The sequence below is a fragment of the Neodiprion lecontei genome, chromosome 1 (assembly GCF_021901455.1).
Source record: "Neodiprion lecontei isolate iyNeoLeco1 chromosome 1, iyNeoLeco1.1, whole genome shotgun sequence".
Classification (NCBI taxonomy): domain Eukaryota; kingdom Metazoa; phylum Arthropoda; class Insecta; order Hymenoptera; family Diprionidae; genus Neodiprion; species Neodiprion lecontei.
Window position 1 is genome coordinate 31127402 of NC_060260.1, and position 22349 is coordinate 31149750.

A 22349-nucleotide genomic window follows, 5' to 3' on the forward strand; every position below is an offset into this window, starting at 1 on the left:
ACATCGACAAGCTCTCGCAGTGTCGATTCCAGCTGTATCGTTACCAGCCATCACGCGCGTGACTTTATAAAAGGGTTACCGAAGAATTTCTTCTCGATTAAATAATCGAGCTTCTCTGAATGTATTATTCTCTGAGCCAGTCTCCAGTTGCTCCGATGGAAATTGAGTTTCTGCTAGTTAGCTTATATTGATTATAAGATAAGGCAATTAGTTAGCTTCAGGTGGTTTGGATAATCTTCCAACACACATCGAGTTGTCCTCGCAGGTTGTTCGTTTCAAAAAGTTAACTATCGTTGCATGATTCTACGACGGAATCAGACGCAATCCGACCATCCCAAACATCTTGGCAATCAATGATGCGACGACCTTGCAAAGGAGCAGCTTCAACAGAAGCAATCCAACCATATTTTACATCCATGGATACAGCGAACGGGCACCAGGGCTGAGTGCGGCGACGATACGCGATGGTCAGTAAATGGATTCCACGTATGTATTCAACTATTATACGCCAAAAAATAGGGGTGTCATTGCTATTGCGCTTTTCCCTTTGGCGATATCATTTGCGGCGTTGTTACAGGCGCGAACTTTCCGAACGGCTGGACCTTTGACTCCGCCTAGGGTTAGCGTTTGATATCACAGTTACTTCTACACCGGGTATATCGATTCGGTGGAACTTCGTACGCAGAGTATTGGACTCATGTCGGACAAACACGATAGCGCAGCATATGTAAAATCTGCAGTTTTTCCAAAGTTAGAAGTCAGTTCTAAGCGGTATATCGTCTTCAAACAGTGCCGTGGACTCTGGCACCATCCCTAGCCAGTTTCAAGCTCTCACTCGTGTTTTGTGATATCAACGTTTTCAGATATCCTCGTACAGCGTCATCCGCAATTTCACCTCGCCATGTCGATACCAATCGTTTCCTCGTCGTTTTTTTACAGCGTATCTGAGGCGCGGTGAGTACAACGTCGTCCTCGTAGATTGGGGCAAATTGTCGGCACTTCCGTGGTACATTACGGCTGTAAGGAACACCAGGATCGTTGGACCCCACGTAGCTGGTATGGTCAGATGGCTGGAGGCTCAGGGCGCGGTTCCGGCTTCCCGTGTTCACGTGATAGGGTTCAGTCTGGGTGCCGAGGTGGCAGGTTTCATGGGAAAGTCTCTCATCCCGCAGCAGGTGAGACCAGGAACAGATTTAAAATATCGACCGAAAACGGTTAGCGGAGTGAAAAGGCTTGGTTCTCTGGTTCGGTAGACCTTGATGGTCAGAAATCGTCTCTCCGCGTTGCCGCAGAAACATTGATGTGTGACGTTGGAACGACTGTTTAGCAATGAGTTTAGAAGGTGAAACACCCGCCAAGAAAACATTGCAAATTAACTTTCACTTCCCAATTTGTACGTTGTAAAATGTTTTCTTATCGGCCGGCCAAGCGAGTATTGACCGTGACCAAAAACAGCAGATCTTGTCAAACCATGAACAAATTAGTCGAGCGTGTTGGCCAATTATCGCGGCCAAGATCGCTAGTGCGAGCGTGCGGATTGCGAAATTCTAGAAAAAAGTTTTCTCGCTTATAATCGTAATAGTAATGACAGCGATAATAGTAATCGTGGAAATAACAAGCAGGTGGGAAGAATAACCGGACTTGATGCTGCCTTTCCTTTGTACATGAATACGGGGACCGACGGACACTTGACCGCGACCGATGCAAGCTTCGTTGATGTTATTCACACCGATGGTGGCATATTTGGCTTCCCTTCGCCCCTTGGTCACGCCGACTTTTATCCAAACGGTGGAAGGCCTACCCAGCCAGGATGTACCGCCGACAACATCATCTTCGATGGAATAACACGCGTACTTAATCAGTACAGTGAGTACTCGATAACAGATTTAGAAGATCATTGAGGAATTTCATGATTTTTCGTAACTGTTCATTTGCAATTACAAGTTATCTTTTAACACATCGAAAAGGGTAAATAGTAATTCAGCCGACGTCTTGCCGAGGAGATGGCTCGAACCGTGGAGAAGCAGAGTAGGGATGATTAAACCTTTAAGGCACACATATTTCCTTGGAGTTAAGTTCCTTGAAAGTGGGTACATAAGGATTCTTGAGATCATGGATTTCGAAAATGGGGTCAGGTCTGAGAAATTTTCAAAATTCAAAATAGCGTATGTAATACGGCGAACTGAAACCGTGAAAGTGATTCAAATGCTTCGGAAATGCACAGTTAAGGGTTGACTCCGATTACCGAGTTCCACATTTCTAGTTCCCATAACTTTCCCACAATTTAATTTATTTTATAAAAACAGGCATTTTCAACACTTTGTTTATTTATAGCGTTCACTAGATTCGCGGAATCGTAATAATCCCTCTTAAAACATTAGGATTGACATCTTAGAAGTTCGATTATGCAAAAAAAAAAAAAAATGCCAGCGATATCTAGTTCGAAGATCGAGACTTTCACGATCTTGGATAATATCGATCGAATCGATAACTTCTTAAAATTTCTTTGAAAGTTCAGATTCCGTTTTTCGCATCAACATACGCCGTTTTGTTTCCGTTATACAGTTGCTTGCGGACATAATCGTGCCTGGCAATTCTACGCGGAATCGGTGGGAGATCCGAACGGATTTCCCGCCAGCAGATGTTCCAGATGGAGGATAGAGATTCCCGGTAACTGCACGTGGACTCCGGACGCTCGGATGGGATTCGCCGCCGACAGTAGGATCCGCGGTATGTTTTATCTCAGGACAAACGCCCAGCCTCCATTTGCCAGGAACACGACGGGTTACGGAATCAGGAGATGAGCTTGCATCGACAAAAAATAACAGCAAATACATGGATGAACCAACAAATATCTGATCGCCAATCGAGGTGCCCTTATTTCTGGTATCTTCAAGCCTCGCGAAACTCTCGCAGTCTTGAGTTTCGGATCATTGCAAGGAACGGACCAACCGCAAGCATATTTTTACGATTATTGTTGCATAGGTAATTTTTCGGTGGATAAATTTGCTCGGGAAATTTTATACCAGACATTGTGTACAACAAAACGTATAATACGTTTCGACGAATCATCGATTTTGTAATTAAACACCACCCTGTTAACGGGGGGAAAAAAAAACTAGGGGCTTTAATGTGAGATTATAACGACAGAGTGCATCTGATAATTTCTCGCCGGACGAGTATAACGTGAATATTAATTAAAGCAAACCTTGAATGTTTATAAGGGCCTCGACCAACCGTTCGTGTCTCACGCACCTTTCCGCACGCACAGTCCAGAACGAAAAGAGAAGACAAAAAGTACAAAATGTGAAACCAACTCCGTGATGTAGTATATTTCATTCTTTATCTCGTTCTCAGCAGCATATTTGAAGTAACGCGGTGTAAGGAAAAAGAAAAAAAAATCTCAATGCTTCCACCCTTGTTACTATCATGACTCCTCCCTCTGAGTTGAGCACCGTTCTGCAAACATATTATTCACCGTTCGATGGTGTACATCAATACGAGTAATGTTCAATTTACGATAAGAACCTAAGCTTCTCTTCCGTAACGTTACGCAGTATGACGTACACGTATACCGGAACGCCTTGTACCGAAATTACCCCGGTGATTGTCTATTGGCTAAAGTCAGATTCAAGGTCGTGCTTAAAGTTACATATCAGATAGATCACTTCCAAATTGCCAGTGATTTACCGACTGTTTGTTATTTTCGTACCTCAATTTAAACCACGTTCCGTTTCCTATTCGTATGTCGAGAATCGATAATAATATGAACGTAAAAGCATTGATCTCTATGAAATTGGAAAACTTCAATTTCTCCTCATTGTGCGGTTTCAAAGATCTGTTTACCTGGATGAATCGGACATTTTTTTATTCAAATTTCGATCGAATTTTAAACTCGGAATAATTCAAGTACTTTCATTCAAAGGCAAAAGTATCGGGCATGCACTGAGTTAGTAAATTTTTAGGCATCTGGCTAGAGTTTAGAAAACTGCTGTCTAAGTCGTCCTCATTACCGCATGTCTTTATACATAGACAGATGCAGTATAAGCAGCCACTGAAGGATATCATAGAAGCGACTCTTTATACGCGCAATCACGAATTTCCCGCTTTTGGTTCTCCACATTTCTCGGAGTTGAAAAATAAACCACACATTACAACTCCCCTTTACTCCGCCTCGTCGTCGAGTACGCTACTTGAGCCACTTCAGAGTGCTTTTTCATTCAAAAAAATGTTTCAATGAAAATTTCCGAGCCGTGTATAATAAAAAGTCGTCGGTTATTTTTAATATTCGTTTATTTTTGTTTCATTTTCTCTGCCCTTCGTGATATTTATCCGAACGACGCTGTTTCAGTTTACTCTCACGGTCATCTACGACGAGGCTTTAAAGAGTGTTTAATATACGCCGAATATTACAGGTGGCAGAGAAATTCTAACGTCATATTATTCGTTATTATGAACTTTGCGCCACTCGTGTTACGATGCGATCCGCATATACGGTGATTTCAGAGTACGAAATAATCGAGTGAGTGAACTCGAGAGAATGTACATTTTATGTATGTATATATACATCGATGCTAAGAAGTCGTACAATGTCAACGCACGTGTCTCTCGCTTCGTATACATAGGTTATAAATACACTGGATAGTGTCCCACGGATCTAGTAACAAAAAGGCTCCTCTTTTCTTTTGAAAGATAAACTTTCAATTTAGTTAATCGATCAGTGAATACGATCCGCTGTTGCAAACAGCATCGTCGTCCCTCCACCTGCGGCTTTCAATCGCTCTAAAAGAAATATCCACACTCTGCGGTAAATTATTTTCATTATTTGCGACATTACGGTGCGAGTTGCTGCGAAGGTATATCGGAGTTACAATCCGATCAATTTAATCGCGGCGCTGCTCTGTCGACAGAATAAACCGTATACATCGACCTGTACGCAGACACCTTATAACTGAGAAGGCCAACGACGCGGACGCTAACCTCTGACGATCATTGGCTTTACGCTTTCCCGGGGGTACGTAAAGGTACAAAGGTACGCGATGTGTGCAAAATTGGCCAAGTGTTTCATCATCGAATCGGTACGTCGTCGTCGGCTTTTCGCTTCCAGCGCCTCGAATCACTCGCCCCAATCAAAGCCCAAAAAATTTGGCCGTTGGTCAATTAACATCGGTATATGCGAAGAGCAGCGAAACTGTAACACGTCTGACTGCAAACCTTGAAGGACCCGAACCGCGGAGACCTTTAGCCGAGAATAAACACGCGACCTTTCCATCCCTCCATTGATTCGCAAATTTCCCTCCACTATCCCAGGGGCGTTTCTGACATTAATCGCCATGGCGCGATGACAACCAGCCTCTGGGACAGTGTTGACATCTACGATGCGTTACGCCATGGCTCAGGTGAACTGCAGCCGATGTTTCTTTTCGAAGACGTACGTACAGGCATTTGATCACAACTCGCAAGCAAATGTGGCCTCGAATCGACTCGGCGGGGCTAGGGATGAATTAAGTGAAAGATATCGAGTACGTGCAGACGCGACGTGATGTCAGTCGGTACGCGTCAGACGGGTGAGTCAACGCCGTGGCGCCAGGATAACGTGTTGGCGGTTCGTACACACGTGTAACGTCGTACGTGGGTGAATCTAATCGTGTGATTCCAGACTGGTGGGTTACTTAGGCTGAATTTACACGCCGCAGGTAAAGCGGCGTAAAGGTGCACGTTTATTGCACGCGATTTTGCAAACAGTACAACAAGTATGCGTCTGCAAGCGTAAAAAAAAATTTCAAGCAACAATCATTTGAGATGCGAATATTCGCCTTTTTACCCTGATGGTTTTCTACGTGTAACTTTGATTCGATTCTGCTTTTAACAGATTTTTTACTCGACCCGAAGCCACCCCGTATACGCATCGCAATAACGTGATCTTAGTTTTTATAACAAAGCAGCTGCGTCTTCTTCCCTAATGACAACTACGTCATATTGACACAAAAACGTGGCTGGTGACGTCACGTTGTTATTTTTACTCTCATCTCTCTCGCCCCATGTGACTTCCGCGTTTCCCTCTTCGCCGGAGGCTCGCACATCTCATTAACACGTTCGTAAATGAGTACGCTGTCCTCCGTCACGTCTCTGAACCTTTTCCAAGCTCTTATCTGTCACAGCTTTAAAAATTAAAGGCATACTTGTCCGTAATTTTCTCGTCGATAATTTATTGTACGCTAAATACTGTAGTTCTATTGTCTTACTATCGCACAGATTATACATCTTACTTGATTTAAAATCGATTCGATTTAATTTATAGTTATAAAACAATTTTGTACGATACGTTTAACCTGTAACTGTGACGAGTTATACTTTACGATCACCCGTGTATGCGTAATGGCTGAAATAATTTTTACGGGTCGACAGAGCTGACGATTTGATTGCGTATAGCTGAGTATTTCGCGAAATTGGTTGCAGTCAACGAGCCACCTGCCGTAACATTGATCCAGCTTTTGACGTTTCGGTATGTCTGTCTACAATTAAGCGTATTATATACTTCGGGTTGAGGACACGGTTTTACGTTTCTACAGTTCACCTTTACGAACGTGGCATTAATAAAGTCCCGTCGATAAAATTCGATATGATAGCGGCGTGCGAGTCTGCTACTCGGCAATTGAGCTATTGTTTTACTCGTCCGTTTTCTCTCTCTGCCAGAGTGTAAATTTAACGCGAGAATGAATTTCTCGCTGTAGACAATATTATTATCTTTTTTCTCAGAAGAGGTAAGGATTTTTATTTTTCGCACAAGATGGAAGCTCGCGTCGTATTCTGCATCTTTAACACGTGTACGCCATCTTCAATCGTGGTGATAGGTTGATCGAAGGCATCTCACGTCGTGTTCCGATAAAATAAAAGCAATACCGATGCGACATTTCACGTTACATTGGGTGAGATATTGTCCCGGAGATATTTTCAAACCATGTACGAACGTACGTACGTACATACATGCTGTATCGTATAGGAAATAGAACCTCAGATTGCAGGAGCTGTGTTACAGTCGAGGTATATCCGTAGCGGAATTACCTGCAATCATTCTGGTAAAGGTTAAACGGACAGAATCTTGCACTGCCACAACCACTGTGTTCGAAGCATGATATGAGAACTTCACAAAGCCGTCAATCAGGATCTGTGGTGTTAAGTCTATAATGGCAGCAGTTGTTATCTCGATCGTGATCAATAACGCGAATCGTAGATCGCGCGAGTCGAACTTACATGGAAAATTTTTAACGACGTTGGAAGAAGATCGTTGGCCGATTTAAACCTTTGAATTTTGACGTATGTATTGTAACGAGTAAAAGAGAATTGGTGTAATCAGGGGCAGGGGTTTTAAGAACCCTCCCAAGATTTCGATCCCCGTTTCCTCCAGAAGCTCTTTAAAACTTACTGATTATTTGAGATTCCAGGATAGCTGTTTTTAAGCACCACCAACGCGGTTAGAAGGCAACTCGACTTTATTCTTCGACACACAGGCGCGGGCATGCGGGCATCTTATATAATATCTACGTTTAAAGATTTTGACAATAAACGAGGGTGCTAAAAAAAAAAAAAAAAAAAAAAAAAAAGAAAAAGAAAACCCGAATGGGAGGATAATTTGAATTACAAAAGCATTAGGTATGAAAAACGTAAATCATAAACGTGCAGAGATGAATTTTTATCGGTATACTGGCGTCAGAGTTCGAAATAAATTATCAGAATATCTATCCGGAATAAGAAAAATAATAAATAAAAATTCAACAACTTTCTATTATCCTGTATGTATTTGGTCCGAAAATTTGTGAAGACTTTGTCTAATCACGATCTAAGTTTGGACGAAGTTTCGTTTTATTGCAGCGGAAAACGTGACTTTAATACTTCGTCGAGGTTGACGAGGTGGAAGGAATGACGAGAAGCTCAAATGACGTAGAGTTTGATAAGAGAACGGTGCCGCGGTATTTTATGCGGTAAGAAAGAGCTCGGAAAAAATTTGGACAGAACTCTTTGGGACTTCCTCGACGTCGTCTGGAATTTTCTTTCATATACGTGCGTTTTTTATAATATTAGTGGAGAAAACTGGGAGGTAGAGGGCTGCCTCCGGGCGTCATTTCCTCCGGGGAGCGGCAAAAACGCCGGCTCGCAAGCTCGACGGCGTGATTTTTCACCTTCAGCCAAGAGACGGGGAGAGAAATACAGAACAGAGTGGAAAAGAGGGATGTCCTCCGTGTGACGTTCCGTAGAACGGGCTCGATTAATTCTGCTTCGCAAGGGCGCCGTTTGCCGGTACGAAATAAAAACTACAGCGGAGGTAAAAGCACAGGTTTTTACAGTCTCGGTAAGAGATGAAAACGTACGTATAGCGCGGTATATGCATATACATAGGTACGTATAAGATGCAGAGCCGGCACTGCAACGAGCCGTAAAAAAGAAATGGCGCAAGAACGTCGGAGAAGGGAACGAAGGTAGAAAACCTCGCCTTTCGCCGCGTGGGCGGTAGATAACAAAAGGGTTGGTCGCGTGAGAGATTTTCCCTAGATTGATAAAGAAACTTCCGGAATGCCCTGGGGACTCTGCATACCGCACTTGCAACTGTAAACCCTTATCTGTTTCATGTATGTACGAATGTACACGCCGAGAAAATGAAAGACAAGACAAGGTGACAAAGTCTAACGGCGAGTAAGAGCCACGATGCAGAGTTGGGTGGGAGCCTTACAGTTTTGGGTGAAAAATGTTGAGCCTTTTGTTCGGCGTCCAGGTCTATTCTGGGCGACCAGCTATGGGCTGCTGCTGGCTGTTCTAAAGGAGCTTGACAAATGTTTGAAGCCCGGAAAAAGGACCGACGTCTCTCCCTTTGGTAGATATAATACCGGCCCCTGAAGGAGGATTCGGACGGATTGCGGTTGGATTACAAAGGTGCTGTTTTGCTCTTCACAATGGCCTCGTTGCCTCGGACGTCTGTGTCTCCTAGATAACTACCTAATTCTGGCCGTGTCCGCAAATCACAAAAGATTCCCCCGAGACCAATACACTATCTAGGATTGGCTCTTTTCATCCTAACAGAGATATACACGTTCCGCAAAATTCGAATTGCGGATCGATCGATCGTTTCTTTTTATGGTTCATTACATCCGTAGAATTCCAGATTTCTACTGAACCGTGTACTTGAGGCAAGTGATAACCTAATCGGTGAGAGACTTAGCCAACCGACAGAAGGTTCATCTCCCACTCAGGATTATCTGAATTTCGAATTCCACACACAGGCAGACGGATATTCATACACGTGTATCGAATACTCGCAGCTCTGAGGACGAAATATCGATGAGACTGTCTCTTCTTTTAGGCTAATTCGATGCCGGCGGACCGAATTTTCCCCCGACTCTATGTTATACGAGGTTATTTAATTCCATTCACGTTTCGAGATAACGGTTTCGAGTCGTCGAGTCGATTTTTTATTTTCTCTGACAGTGAAAAACGTCTTTATATACGTGCACGAGTTACAGGTGAAGGAATTATTCGTTATTTCCCAACTGGCTCGGGTAATGATGAACGATTTTATTCGTGGCTCACGACAGAGCGAAGAAATTATGCGCGATCGGAAAGAAGGGAAAAGCTTTCTGACGTAAATTGAGGGGATGGGCGGAATAGACGTTATAACTCGGAAAATATAGCTTCAAGGTAAATGAGAAAAACGTAGAAAACTAACTTGACTCTAACGACTCTTTACACAATTTAACCGAGGATTGTAGTATAAAATAATGCTTTGGATTATATAAATAAATCCATGAAATGGTTAAGCCTGCCATAATAAAGAAATAATTTAGTTTTTGAGTTATATCGTTTTTTCAGAGAACAATTCAGTTTTTTACTGTTTGGCATATTTTATTGAGACGAAAACTGTGACAATGAATCTGAGGCATGGAAAATAATACAAGGAATCGTTGGTAGGCTGTTTCCACAAATTCTGGTCAACGTAGCAACAGTTTATTTTTGAACTTCGGCTCACACTTCTTTGAACATGTTTTGGTACCACAGTTGCGCTTCCTTTCATACAATCGAGTTACACCGTTTTTCCGTAAAATGTGGTTTGTTTAACCCCCAAATATTAAATAAATTTTACTTAAGTTTTTTGACTTTTCAATCACCAAATAATCGAGGCATAACGATTGAGTTGTTTATATCTGCTATAAGTGCAAAGATGATCTGCTAACTTCTCTAACCCATCAGTAGCACGCGATATTGTAAATGCGTAAAGCAAATTGTAATCAGATGGTAAACCCACTAAATTCATTCGAAATCCAGCCGCTTTGTGCCGTGCCTTTTAAATTATATGTATACCTACGGAATATTTTGTGCCTCGTAGTGATAACCGCAATTCAACGGAAACTGAGGTCGATGACCAGACGACCGCAAATTCATTATTTATCATCGTTCGAGAGAACCTTTTTCCCTTTTCTCCGTAACGCCGATCGGTGAAGTTTGTTGAACTTTCGCTTCCCTGGCCTGACGCCGAATGTGTGATGAGTGTTGATCATTCAATACGTCAATAATTTCACACTTATTGATAAAAACGGTTCGATGTGTAATCACTGCCCTTCGGCTTTGCCGGGCGTATCGATTAACGCGCGGGTTGCGAAAATTATCTTCAAGGAAGATAGTTTGTTTCTTACAGGGAAATAATTGAACTTATAATAAACTTAGAAATCTCATTTTATACGTTGCAGAATATACGGTACAATATTTACTCCACACTGATGTGTGTTTTTCTTTTTCTTTGAAATGTACGTTACTGCGAAGTCCGAAGACTTTGATCTAAACGCTGATACCAAACATACCAGCACACTGTACTTGATGGCTCATTCAGATGCGTACATCAGAGATTATCAGATTCGCCTGATTCGCGAATGCGTAGCAAAGATTTTCCCCATCGTGTCGGTTTGCATTTACCTCGAAAAGAAAATGTCGTTGTTGGTCGTTTCACTTATCGGCAACCTTATAATGGTCCGAGAGCCATAAAGATCTCCAACTTTAGATAACTATGATGATTTTTTTCCCGCTCGCAGCCGATAAGGGCCGTGAACGAAAAAAAATATATATATATATGCCGTCAAAATTAATCAGAGTCTCCGGGGTGCTCACGCGAAAGCTGAAGGGGTCAGAAGACCCTGAAGTGTTTTCACATTCTCGTCAACCCTTAGCCTTCGCTGCTGCAGAATCAACACCTTGACACTGCACGCAGCAGATACGATCGCCAAACGCGAACTTAGCGTGAGCTTTATCTCGAACTTCAGTCGCAGCCTTGCTCTTGTGTGCTTCTATCGGTGTGCGGTATTTCCATGCCCCCTGTGTTTGAGTATCCGAAGAGCCGGGGGCGAACGTCGAAGGCAATTATGACTCGACGTTTAAGCCCAGCCATCCTGCCTCTCGCCTCTCAGCCTGAGTAGTTCTAGGTTATGCTCCGCAGGCCAGACAAGGTCCCGGCTGACCAAGGCCTGTTATTCCTCGTCGTTAATACGTTGCCAGTTGTAAATGTTGTACCTCGAGAATTGCTGACCTTTTCAATTTACAACATTGATAATGATTCTGCACGGGAAACTTTTATCGCCCGGTTACGTGAGTTGCTTCGTTAGTTGGGGCCTCTTACGCCCTTCTTCCGGATGTGTTTGCGTTATTGCGTATGCTTGTGTTGCATTTTAGATAGGTATATGAGCGGTAAAGAGATTAGAAAACCTTTGAGCAGCAAAGCGCGCTCGAGTTTGCTTTACTTTGTAATTCTACGTCGTTAATTCGTACACCTGAACGCAGTATAACTCCGCGTAATACAAATGGGGGTTGTTATACTGTCCCAGATGAACGTTCATGCCGTTTCAGTTATTGAGAAAGTTCTTTTTTGCACGAGGAACATTCCGATAAGTGGAATCGAATACTCGCAATCAGTCGCGATGCGGAGATGAGATAGTGTCGGACATAAACAAAGTCATAACTACATTACTGGGCGCTACTTTGGTTCTTAGTTAATATTAGCTATTAATAGCATATTATGCATATACCCATGAGGATCTCTGGTGGTGCGTAATGGGGGAAGGAAAGGAGTTGATTAACCGAATCACGACGAGGAGAGTGAGGCAAAGTTGAGTGATCGTCAATCTACTTGGGAGGGTGTGGGGACGAAGGAAATAAATTTCAGTTTTCTCTGCAGTCGCAACGGTAATTCGGTGTAAAGAAATTGGGTCAGAAGAAATGAGATTGGCGAGAATAGATTCGTCGAAAATGACATTTCTCCCACCGGCTGGGCGATAATCAGGCCTCAGAACTTAGCAAGTGATTGGAAATTATACCTACGTATAGACTTGGGATTCGATTTTCATCCTCACGCGCTGGCCTTCCGCATCTGTTATACAAAAATTTACCTCTCCGTCTGCCACCGTCAACTGTCCAAACGTGCAAATATGCGTACACAAAGCGATGCAAATCTCCGGAATACCTTCGTTAACACAACGCTTCCATCACCCTCCTCATCGCACCTCTTACGATCCCAATTTGCATGGGATATTCAGGTAAGCTCGAGGTCCGTTTGACTGGATTTAATCGGTCGGCTGGCCCGCGACGTGGATACAGACAATGGAGAAACAGATTGCGGGACAACGTGGCGACGAGTCTGGAGTGGCCAATGATGCCTCGGGATTCGCAAACAGAGGTTTGGGGAGGAGACTGGGTAAATCTGTAACTACACTTCACTCGGAGATTGAGGCTCCGAAACGAGGGAGAGCTGGTGGAGTTGGTCAAATCGATACATACACCTACTAGATATTCGAGGCAAACGTGGTCCCCCTGCAGCATTGCCTCTTGTACATTGTATAATGCTGCGGAAATATGCCGAGCGGCGAGCGTCCATTTTGTGCGGTTGGTTTTGTATTATACATGGTGGAAGAAGGCCGAGATGGTGCTTTCGAGGCGGTCTTTCATACATGTCATTTGAATATTTATGGAAGGTTCTACGCCGAGGCGAACTACGAAAACAACGCAAGGCAACGCAGCTGGTGAAATCTGGTCGAGAGCGAGTCGTTTGAAAACCACCCTGTCGACGGTATATGTGCATTTTCCACTTCTTCGTCAAGAATCAAACGTCGAAGTGCTGACCGCAAATTGCACAGAACGCGCGATGACGCACGCTTCTAGTTTTCATCCCAGCTTTCAACCACCGTTCCGTTTGATCACAAGCCCTGGATCTGACGGTGATTGAGACTTGTTTGCGCCGGGAACTCCTCCTAGGGGGAGTTCAAAGCTACTGTCATCGTCAATTGATACCACAGGAAATGGACCGCACAGAATTCGGTCGATGCTTCTGAGATACAGAGGATGAAAAGTATAATTCTGATTGGAGAATTGTACAACTGCGCAAAAAACAACCCGGCGACCTGATCATTGAGGGATGCGTACCGCAGCAAAACCTTCAAATATCCCAACTCCAACAAGTCAAGATTTTCAAGTAGCACGAGGCATGCGTCCGAAGATATAAGGTAGAAAGACGATCCTGATTAGCTGTTGATTTTTCCTTCACGGTCGAAGAGTTTTCTGGCCTGTGTTCGACGACGAGAGATCGACGAACCTGAAATTTACAAATGCAGTACTGACTCGCGGTGACATCTGTTGTACGTATAGTTTCACTTTGCGGTTCGGTTTTAAGATTTAATGAAAAATCCTGGCTTTCGACGCGTGTAACAAGCACGAAGTATCCCCTTAACCGTTTAACACGGTTCACCGTGACGCGTTACATGTGCTCCCTTGAGCGAGCTCGGGTGGCGACCGAAGCGAGCCCGGGAACGTCAAAGACGGGTAATTCCCGAGGGAGGATACAGAGATTGCCGGTGAACGGTGATCGCGTTATTCCCGGATAATTTACCGCTCCTTCCGCAAGCCGATGAATCTCTGGCGGCGATAAGGGCGGTTGCGTCGGCCTTTTTGCACAGACTTTCGCGCTCGCGATAAACGGGAAGAAAAAAGCAAAGAAACAAAAAAATAAAAATGACCCGTTCCACAGGAAATTTTCTAAAAACCTCGGGGCGTGAAACGGCAAACATGCGGGATAATTTCTGGTGCTTCAGGGTTAGGGGTTTAAATAATCAGGTAGTAAGCGGAAGTCCGACCTTCGTTTGGGCTGTGCACTGTTGTTATACCTGTAGAGAATCACGGATTACGCAAACAGCCGGAGATAAATTTGACAAACCGTGCATATCCCGCGGCCTGCAGCACACTGCTGCTGCCCCAGCATTATACGCTGTTGGTAGAACGTGTGAAAAGTTTACCCGTGGCTCGCCCTCCTCGCTCACCGCTTTTTCCCCTTCCCGGTGTCGCGCCCTCGGGGGATTCACCCTTTTCAAGTATATACCTACGGCGGAGGGACGCTCAAATATTTCCCCCGGTCGGCGGCGTAATCTCGATTTTCGAATCCCGCTCACCGCGGGGAAGGCTGCTGGAGGAAAAACAAAATCCACCGCGGATTCACCCCCGGTCGATGATCGCGTAACGACAGCTGCTGCCAAATTTCCCATCGTACTCACGATTTTATGGTGGAGGTGCTGCAGCTCCCGCTCCGTCACCCGTCGTCTCGAAAGCTCGCGCTGCTCCCGCCTGTACTGGCTGTACTTGTAGAAGAGGTACATCCCTGGCAGAGCGAGGACCACCAAGGGCTTCATGATGCCGGCACGCCCCCCCGTCCCACCGGCTGCCCCCGCCGCCCGGGCTCTCAGATCCTCCGGAGGTTCGTCCGAGTCATCGGGGTGTGCTACGGCACCCTCGGCCGGCACTTCGACGACGGCCCCCTCCGCCGGCATTTCGTCCTTCCCTAAAACACAGGGAGATAGATAGTAATGAAAGAGAGAGAAACAACATACAAGAAGCCTTCGGACAGACGCACTTGACGTTTTCACCCGATGATGAGGGCGGCTGGGACAATGGCCTTTGAAGACTGTCACGCCGCTGTAGGGCTTTTGTTACCGACGGTACGAGGTCGTGTACGTTTAGATAATCAACCATGTTTGATACCATTTTTCGACGGTGAACGTGGCGCGTTCGTTTTTTTTTTTCCATTATTGTACTCTTTTTTCAATCTATCGCCAAGCAAACGCTTATGTATGAGATTTACCTCGATGACTTTTGCGAGGTTGTTTGTGCGAGAGGGTTATTTTATAATGATAATATGGTATTATGATTGTCGTGGTTGGGTGTGGCGGGAGCGACACTTGGGGGAATCGGATTTGTTTCAAGTATCTGACGGTCATGCTTTGCCCGTGAATTCAGGAGGGTTCTGTTTGCACAAAGTGTCGAGAGATTCCGGTATACAATGCAGAGCGAGTATCGCCTTAATTTTAATTTTCGTCAACGTATATGATAGGCTCCTCGTGCGAAGGGTGTTGAAATTAATATTAATAACAAGTGTTTACCCGTAGTAAATTCATTACCTTACCCTTTCTAACTCCGTACCTTTGTTTGTCTTGCATAATTCGAGTGCGAACACGCGACGATCAGCAGTTGATTTGTTATAAAAAAAATTAGATAACGAGAATCCGTGACTTGAGGATGGCATACTACACAAGGATGTCTTTGATCAGCGCTTTAAAAATATTTCTGCGCATCATTTTTCCCTCCCAACTTCACGAGATTATATTTTTCGTCCAGGGGAATACTACAAGGGTATAACGAAGAAAGAAACGTAACCAGAAACAGTAACGGCGCACCAGACGTAGTCCTTTCAGCCTATTCTTCGTAGGCCAATGTAGCACCGAACATAGCATTGAAGTATTGTACAATTAATTTCCGTCCAAAGTTATAATTAATTGTACGGTAATGACGTCGCGCGAAGCTTTTATCCGCGGTATCTCGCGTTGCGACGGTTGTTGAAACAGTAATAAGTTGGCAGCCCGGGTTTCATTGTGGAGATGAACAAGGTGTGAATGCGCATTGTTTCCATCAGACAGAGGCATAAATGAGTGAATGAAAATGCAAGTCTCCTATATGTATATAGGTGATGGTTCCGAACAGATACTCAGATATAGACAGATCTAAGATAATATACGCTTCAGTTAAGGCTGTAATTCTCATTCGATTCCACACCGTTAACGGGCCATCAACCTTTTTACTCAAGAAATAATACCCTCAAATCCCGGAGGACATATCGAGCGGCGCGTTTCCCATTTTCCGAACGTAATTCCGGGGGCTGTCAATTGTTCGTATAAATTATATTCCGACCGATTTAGTATCGTTATAGGTGCACTCTCTATCCTACATATGTGGGAATGTGTATAACACATATTAAATATATAGGTGTAATAATGTAATTGCACGGGGCTGATTATTCCCGTCGAGTACCTTGGTTCAAAATTAAACCGTCAGTCCTGGTGGTGGCGACGCGGCGTATAACTCACCGTAAGTCTGGCATTCGGAATATTAGATTCCACCGAAGCTTCGAACCGGCTACAACAATGTCATCCCCTAAAATTTATACCCCTAGTAAACTTCGAGCCACGTAAAAGCGCAAGCCAGGCTGTATAACTTGCTGTCTTCTAATCGCAGCCTCTGCGACCAAATGGACCACCCGCAGGGATCAAAGATCGAAGGTTTTCTTGTTCCGCGAATCTGTGCAAGCTGTGCGGAGAAAGCGCAGCGCACGGCGCGCATTTTCGGCTTAATCCTTTAACCTTACTACTCTGATCAAGTTCCGAGAGGGAATTGGACTACGTTATTCTTATCCGTAGCTGGCTCGTTGTCTCCGCAAAACGGTCGCCCCGTCTGGAATTTATAGGTATACAGAGAGCTACCTTCGTTAATCACCGGCCCGTTCACAAGTCACGTCCGTCCACCCCGTGCCACTTGCAGATCCGCTCATTCCTCAGAGCTTCGTCGTTTCCGCTGAGTAATGCTAATTGCCCTTACCCCCAAACCGCGGACAAACCGTGTTCTTATATTCCGGTCTGTGAATTTTTCACAAGGCATGCGGAGTTTCGAAAACCTTTGCTCTGTGCAGCCGGTTTTTTTAGTCAAAATTATAACCCGCGGAACAAAGATATTGGTAAACCGGAGCTTTCACTACACGGAGTCTCTCCTGATATAAAAGAGGAGTATTTTATCTCGGGGAAAGAATAATATCCGCAGTATGCGCCATCTTGAGCCGCCTTTACCAACCTGTATGTATGCGTGTGTGTGTGCGCGTGTGTGTAAATATGTAGTATGTCCGCAAGTTTGGAAAAGCGTCTACGTGTTGTGACGATACGTGTATTGTCGAACCGTCGTATATTATACCTACGTGCGGCAGAAGTTGGGATTGTTGATTTAGGGTGTGCTGTACGAACTTCACCCTCCCTGCAAGAGAGAGTTTTCCCCGTGACGGAGAGACGGTTGTACACTAATGAAGCCAATTCGTCACCCGGAAGACGAAAGCTCGTTTAGCACCGAGAGAAAACGTATCAATCCTACTTCGATGCAGATGCCTATTGATGGGTTTATCTTGAACTTATTTTAGTTTTGTCGCACCGATTGGCCAGCTGCATCGAAGAATGAAAACCGGTCGTGATGTCGAGCGAAACGCTTGAAACGCGTCAAGAGAATCGGTGCAGTATATCTTTGAGTTCGTTCACCACTGTATGTGAGCTGTTTAATTCATGGGTCTACTTGCGATCTATTATTAGACGGCTGCTCCAGAAATACCAAGCCCTGCGGCACAACTCGCGTGTATTGTACGGGAACCCGACTGTATTATATATATTTCTAAGTAATTATGCCCGGTTATATCATGTATATATAATCTCTGATATAACGAGCGCCAAAATTATTACATTTGCCTAACCCAGATTTCTTCCCGACGTGACAATGCAACGAGAACGCTGGGCTCTGTACGCGAGCGGATTTGGAACCCTTTTATTTCAACTGCGGCACGATTTGGCGGTATGGGTCAAGGGTCCTTCAGAGAAATTTTATAATCAACTCTGATCAGTCGAGCGAGTGATTGACGAGGCGATAAGCCGTTGATTAACCCGGGGTAATCGGGAAATTGTTCACCATTTGAAGCATCGGCTTCCGTTGGTGGTAAATTGTATAAATTTCGCAGATAAGACAAACGCACAAATTTGACAAGGCTCGTGAAGTTGTGAGATTGAAGATTTTCGACGATTGTAAATTGTTTGGGAGTAGTGAAAAACGGGCATGTGACTTGCGAAACGAGTTGACAGGCTGTAAGGATATCGAGGTGTTATTTCAGAGGCCTTCGTTATTGCGTGGTGACGGTGGTAACTAAAAGTTGGATGTCAAGGACTGGTTGTAGTGGCCAGACTTCGAGGACACCGCAGGATAACATCAGCGAATCGCACTACCGAACGGTGACTATTTTCTATTTATAAGCCCACTCGGACCTGCACGTGTCCTACGTGTTTATACGTACAAAACGCGAGTCTGAATCACGGGTATGGATCGTTTAGGCGCGTAAATGGTTAGCTTCCGATGGTAGTTGATACGAACGGAATACGTTGGGGAAACTTGATACCCGCACGCGGCTTCCGTTTTCCACAGTCACGATGCGGCAAAGTGTCGAAGGCTGCGGTGAGTGGCGGATGCCCGAAAACGAGTCGAGAACACATTTATACCGCATTTGGGATTGATATTAATGTACTTTAAATGTCATAACGGGAAGGTCGCACGATTGATCTTTCACAGATATGCCTTCGTCCGATGGGTGAGTATATTTTAAATAATTCACATCGTGATTCCGCCTCGCCACGCTTCGCGGTTGGATATTTTCAATGCCATTGTTCACCTCGGGGGGGTGAAAAGACTTCACTGATTTCCATGCAGCGTCGGGCTTGCAGACCAGACATCGGTTGTATTCATTATGAGAACCGAACCGAACTTTTGGGAGAAGTAAAGAAACAAATAAAGAAAAAGGCGCGAGTCAAGCGTTCGCGCCAAATTAACGATCCCATTCGGTGAGCGTTTGATCGCTTTTAGAGGTTACGAATAGAGCTTTGATATCGAGAATTTCGGTCGTCTGTACGATGAAGGGAGAGGTTGCCAGGGTCGCATGTAAACTCGGACAACAATAGGTGGTGACCAGAGGTCAGTCAGGGGGTGGGGGGTTGAAACACCGAACTTACTTCTTCACTTCACTTTCTACAAGTTGTCAGACAAGAGGACGTGCACGTTGATGTCGAAAGCTCGTCGGGGGCGAAGAACAGGATAAAGTAGAAGAAGAAGAAGAAGAAGAAGCAGGAGCTGACCGTCGGCAGGACATTTTACATTGTAGCGAAACGTCACTGGGACCGAGCTTTCGAATGTCCGCATCGGGGGCCGCCTCTTTCAGGGTAGCAAAGCTAGCACTGCTGCACACCGCACGAGCTTCGTGTGGATATTTTACTGCAGTCGCGTAATACGCGGTTAACTTGTGCCGGCGTGGTGGCCGGGCTGCCACTGAGGGGCCGACGTACGCGGGAGGAGGATGAGTGCGGAGGGACGTGGGGGCGGCGGAAGGATCGATAAAGGGAGTGAGACCGATGTAGCATTCGGCTAGGGGTAGGGAGGAAAGGGGCGGCGCAGGAGCAGTGCGGAAGAGGGACCAAAACCGAGGCGCCAAGACGAGAACCTCGCCGAGGACGAGGAGAAGAACGTCGAGACCGAGCGTTATTCTACCTTGTAGGTACCTCGTACGCGGCTCTCTTGACTCCGACGGCGAGTGTCCGTCGCCACTTCGCGTCGCACTGTCGTCGTACTTGTAACGCTTTCTCCTCTCACACCACCTTTCATAACATCCTCTATCCACGATCTTTTCTTCGCAGGACAGACGCGTCGTTCGTCGGTGACGGACGATCTTATTCCCTACTTCTTATACAACGTACACACGATGTATCCTATATGTACACTACCCGAAAGATCGCTTGCACACTCTGCGGAGAGGTCACCTTGATTTTGTTTAAGCATCTTTTTTTTTGTCGCTGCAATGGGGGGATGCGTGGAATCAATTGGACAGAAATATGCTACGGCAGAACTGTCTGGATTTCTTTTTTTTATTTTTCCTTTCTTTCTTACCGAGGACCATATATCACGTGTATTTACCATAAACGGATTAGCGTTTTTATGTTTCAATTACTATGCTTTTTACAATTATTAGAGAAACACTCGTAGTTACATACGCTACGCTGACACCGAAGGTATTCAATCTCATGCTAAACTTTCGACACAATTTTTTTTTACTATGGTTTGTAAATACCCTAGAGTATGCGTAGGTGAATGTTGTTGGTCTAAAGCTCTGTTACGAAAGTTCTCCGGCTATTTCACGCTCCTTTCCGACGGCGAAGGGGAACTGTTTTATGGAGATCACTTTTATTTTTTTTTTATACTACACTGCAGTATTACGGTAACGGCAAGGATGAAACGAGAAGTTATATTTACGACGTGACTTCATTTATAAAACCCCTTCTATCTCGACCCATATATGTTGGATTGGTTTTTAACAGCTATTTCGAGATATCAGATCTGAATGGCGAAAATTCAAAGAGTTAGCGGTAATGGCTGTGCGATTTTTTGAAACCCAATAACTTATCGTCTCAGAATCGGTTTCCAGGTACCTTTTCCCGTCAATCGGGACCTGAGGCACTCAAAAATCAAAACCGGAACATCCTTGGAAAAACCACTGAGAAAATGTGACAAGAACCATTGATCGCAGCAACCTTTAAAGCGAAAATGACATTGATGACGCAATTTATTCTAGCGCTTTTTAAAATCGGTCAGAGTGTTGAAAGTTTATATGATATTTATCAAATTCAAAGGCAAACAAATTTTGTACAGTTTAAACACAGAATTGATTCATGGCTTTCGAGATCAAGGGTCTGATCAATCACGAAGGTCGCGCGTTGCCTTCCATTTTAGAGAAGTTCAAGTATATTGTAACGCGATTGGAGGTCTTCACCTTGAAACAGATTGTCAAGATAATGGCCTACGAATTCAACACCAATTCCTCAACCTGCGCTAATGAACTAAAATTTGAAGCCAAGACGGATCGTTTTATCGGGCTTTAAGAGTGAGTATGAAGCGAGGTATAGGAAACGCATTGGACTTTGTAAACGATTGTACGAGAGAAGAAATACCTGTGGAACTCGATCGAATGGACCCAAACTCGGAGGAATGGTAAGCAGGTCTGGAAGCCCGTCTAATATCTGTTGCGAAGCCAAACCGAGCGTAACTTGATCGTCTAAAACTAACGAACCCACCCCCGACTTATCAGAGCGTGTTCGAAAATGAGTGGTGCTTTTAAAGGTCAATTTAGAGCACCTGACAAGTCACAAAAATTTACTAACCGGCGGAAGATGTCGTCAGTAAATTTTCCTCTTTGCTTTAATCCTCTTGATGTTCTTGTTCATGAACTTAGCCTTCGAGCATCCTCGCGATATCGAATGAACAGTGCCCTGGGGATACGCGTGTCATAAACCACCACGAGAAAGCCTCCGCGATACGGGTAGTATCGGGTTTCAACCACCGTTGTTACGAGGGATGCTGTTCCGAAAAAAAACTCACGGGTTTTCGTTAACGGAGAACGCGAACGTGAAGTATATTTATCGGAAAATCAGGCTCCCACGCTCAGTGGGCGGGTTGAAAATTCAAACGGCTTAAGAAGTCGTTGAGAAGTTCGTAAAAAGCTTTTTCCAAATACCTCGCCGTATCGTAATAAACAGCAGCGCGGAAATTTTGCTACGTAATATCGAAGACTGAGAGGGGTTGGGTACCCTTCTAATCTGCGAGCTTCAATACTGACCTTTAAGCCTTGTCGCCGAAGAGTGAAAGTACAAGTGTAAGGGCAAGTATGTACCTACTTTGAAAGCGGAAGTTTACATCGAGGTTGGCAAATATTAGAGGATCCCGGAGTCGTCGAAAGCTCGGGTGGAGAGCTCTCCTCCTTGAGATAAACAATAATACCTATAATAGAAAAGCGCGATCGCGGCAAAATACAGCGATTGGAGTTGGCGGCGACTCCAGGGAGCTGAAGTAGCGGGCTGACGAAAGCTCCGGCCTGTCGGATACCGGAAAATCGGTAATAACGGAACAGACGGAGTGCTAATTGGTACAAGCCTCGCGATTTCGCCGAAATTTTCCGCGGCTTGTACGATGTTCGGAGATTTCGATCTACCGTAAAATCGTTACTGCTCGGTATCAACGAATGCGTTCGGTGGTCGTTTTATCTTTCGCAGCTCAGCTCATGCCATACGCTACTCACTCATAACTTAATAACGGGTTGCGATGTTCGCGTGTCAACTTTTACATAGAGGCGAGAGTCACACGGTCTTGTTAAATTTCTAACA

General features: G+C 44.7%; 2 protein-coding genes across 7 annotated transcripts in view; one reads left to right on the forward strand and one right to left on the reverse strand.

Moving 5' to 3' along the window:
• The window catches only part of LOC124296636 (inactive pancreatic lipase-related protein 1), a 45694-nt gene extending 41318 nt beyond the window's left edge, over nucleotides 1-4376 (forward strand). For 4 of the 6 annotated variants that reach the window (XM_046746760.1, XM_046746754.1, XM_046746745.1 and 1 more), the window contains 4 exons: nucleotides 319-467; nucleotides 940-1175; nucleotides 1620-1866; nucleotides 2566-4375. In XM_046746760.1, coding sequence (XP_046602716.1) covers nucleotides 319-467; nucleotides 940-1175; nucleotides 1620-1866; nucleotides 2566-2804 — 871 coding nt within the window. In that variant the 3' untranslated portion in view covers nucleotides 2805-4375. Of the gene's footprint in view, nucleotides 1-318; nucleotides 468-939; nucleotides 1176-1619; nucleotides 1867-2565 lie in introns of all 6 variants that reach the window. The other 2 variants (XM_046746735.1, XM_046746742.1) reach the window with 2 other exon arrangements.
• Nucleotides 1-19455, reverse strand: part of LOC107222041 (genetic suppressor element 1) — a 40098-nt gene extending 20643 nt beyond the window's left edge. Inside the window, exons 1-2 of the mRNA XM_015661248.2 lie at nucleotides 19155-19455; nucleotides 14574-14857 (exon numbers count right to left, since the gene is read on the reverse strand). Of these exons, the coding sequence (XP_015516734.1) occupies nucleotides 14574-14846 (273 nt within the window). The 5' untranslated portion in view covers nucleotides 14847-14857; nucleotides 19155-19455. The remainder of the gene's footprint in view (nucleotides 1-14573; nucleotides 14858-19154) is intronic.
• Between the last annotated feature and the right edge of the window lie 2894 nt (nucleotides 19456-22349).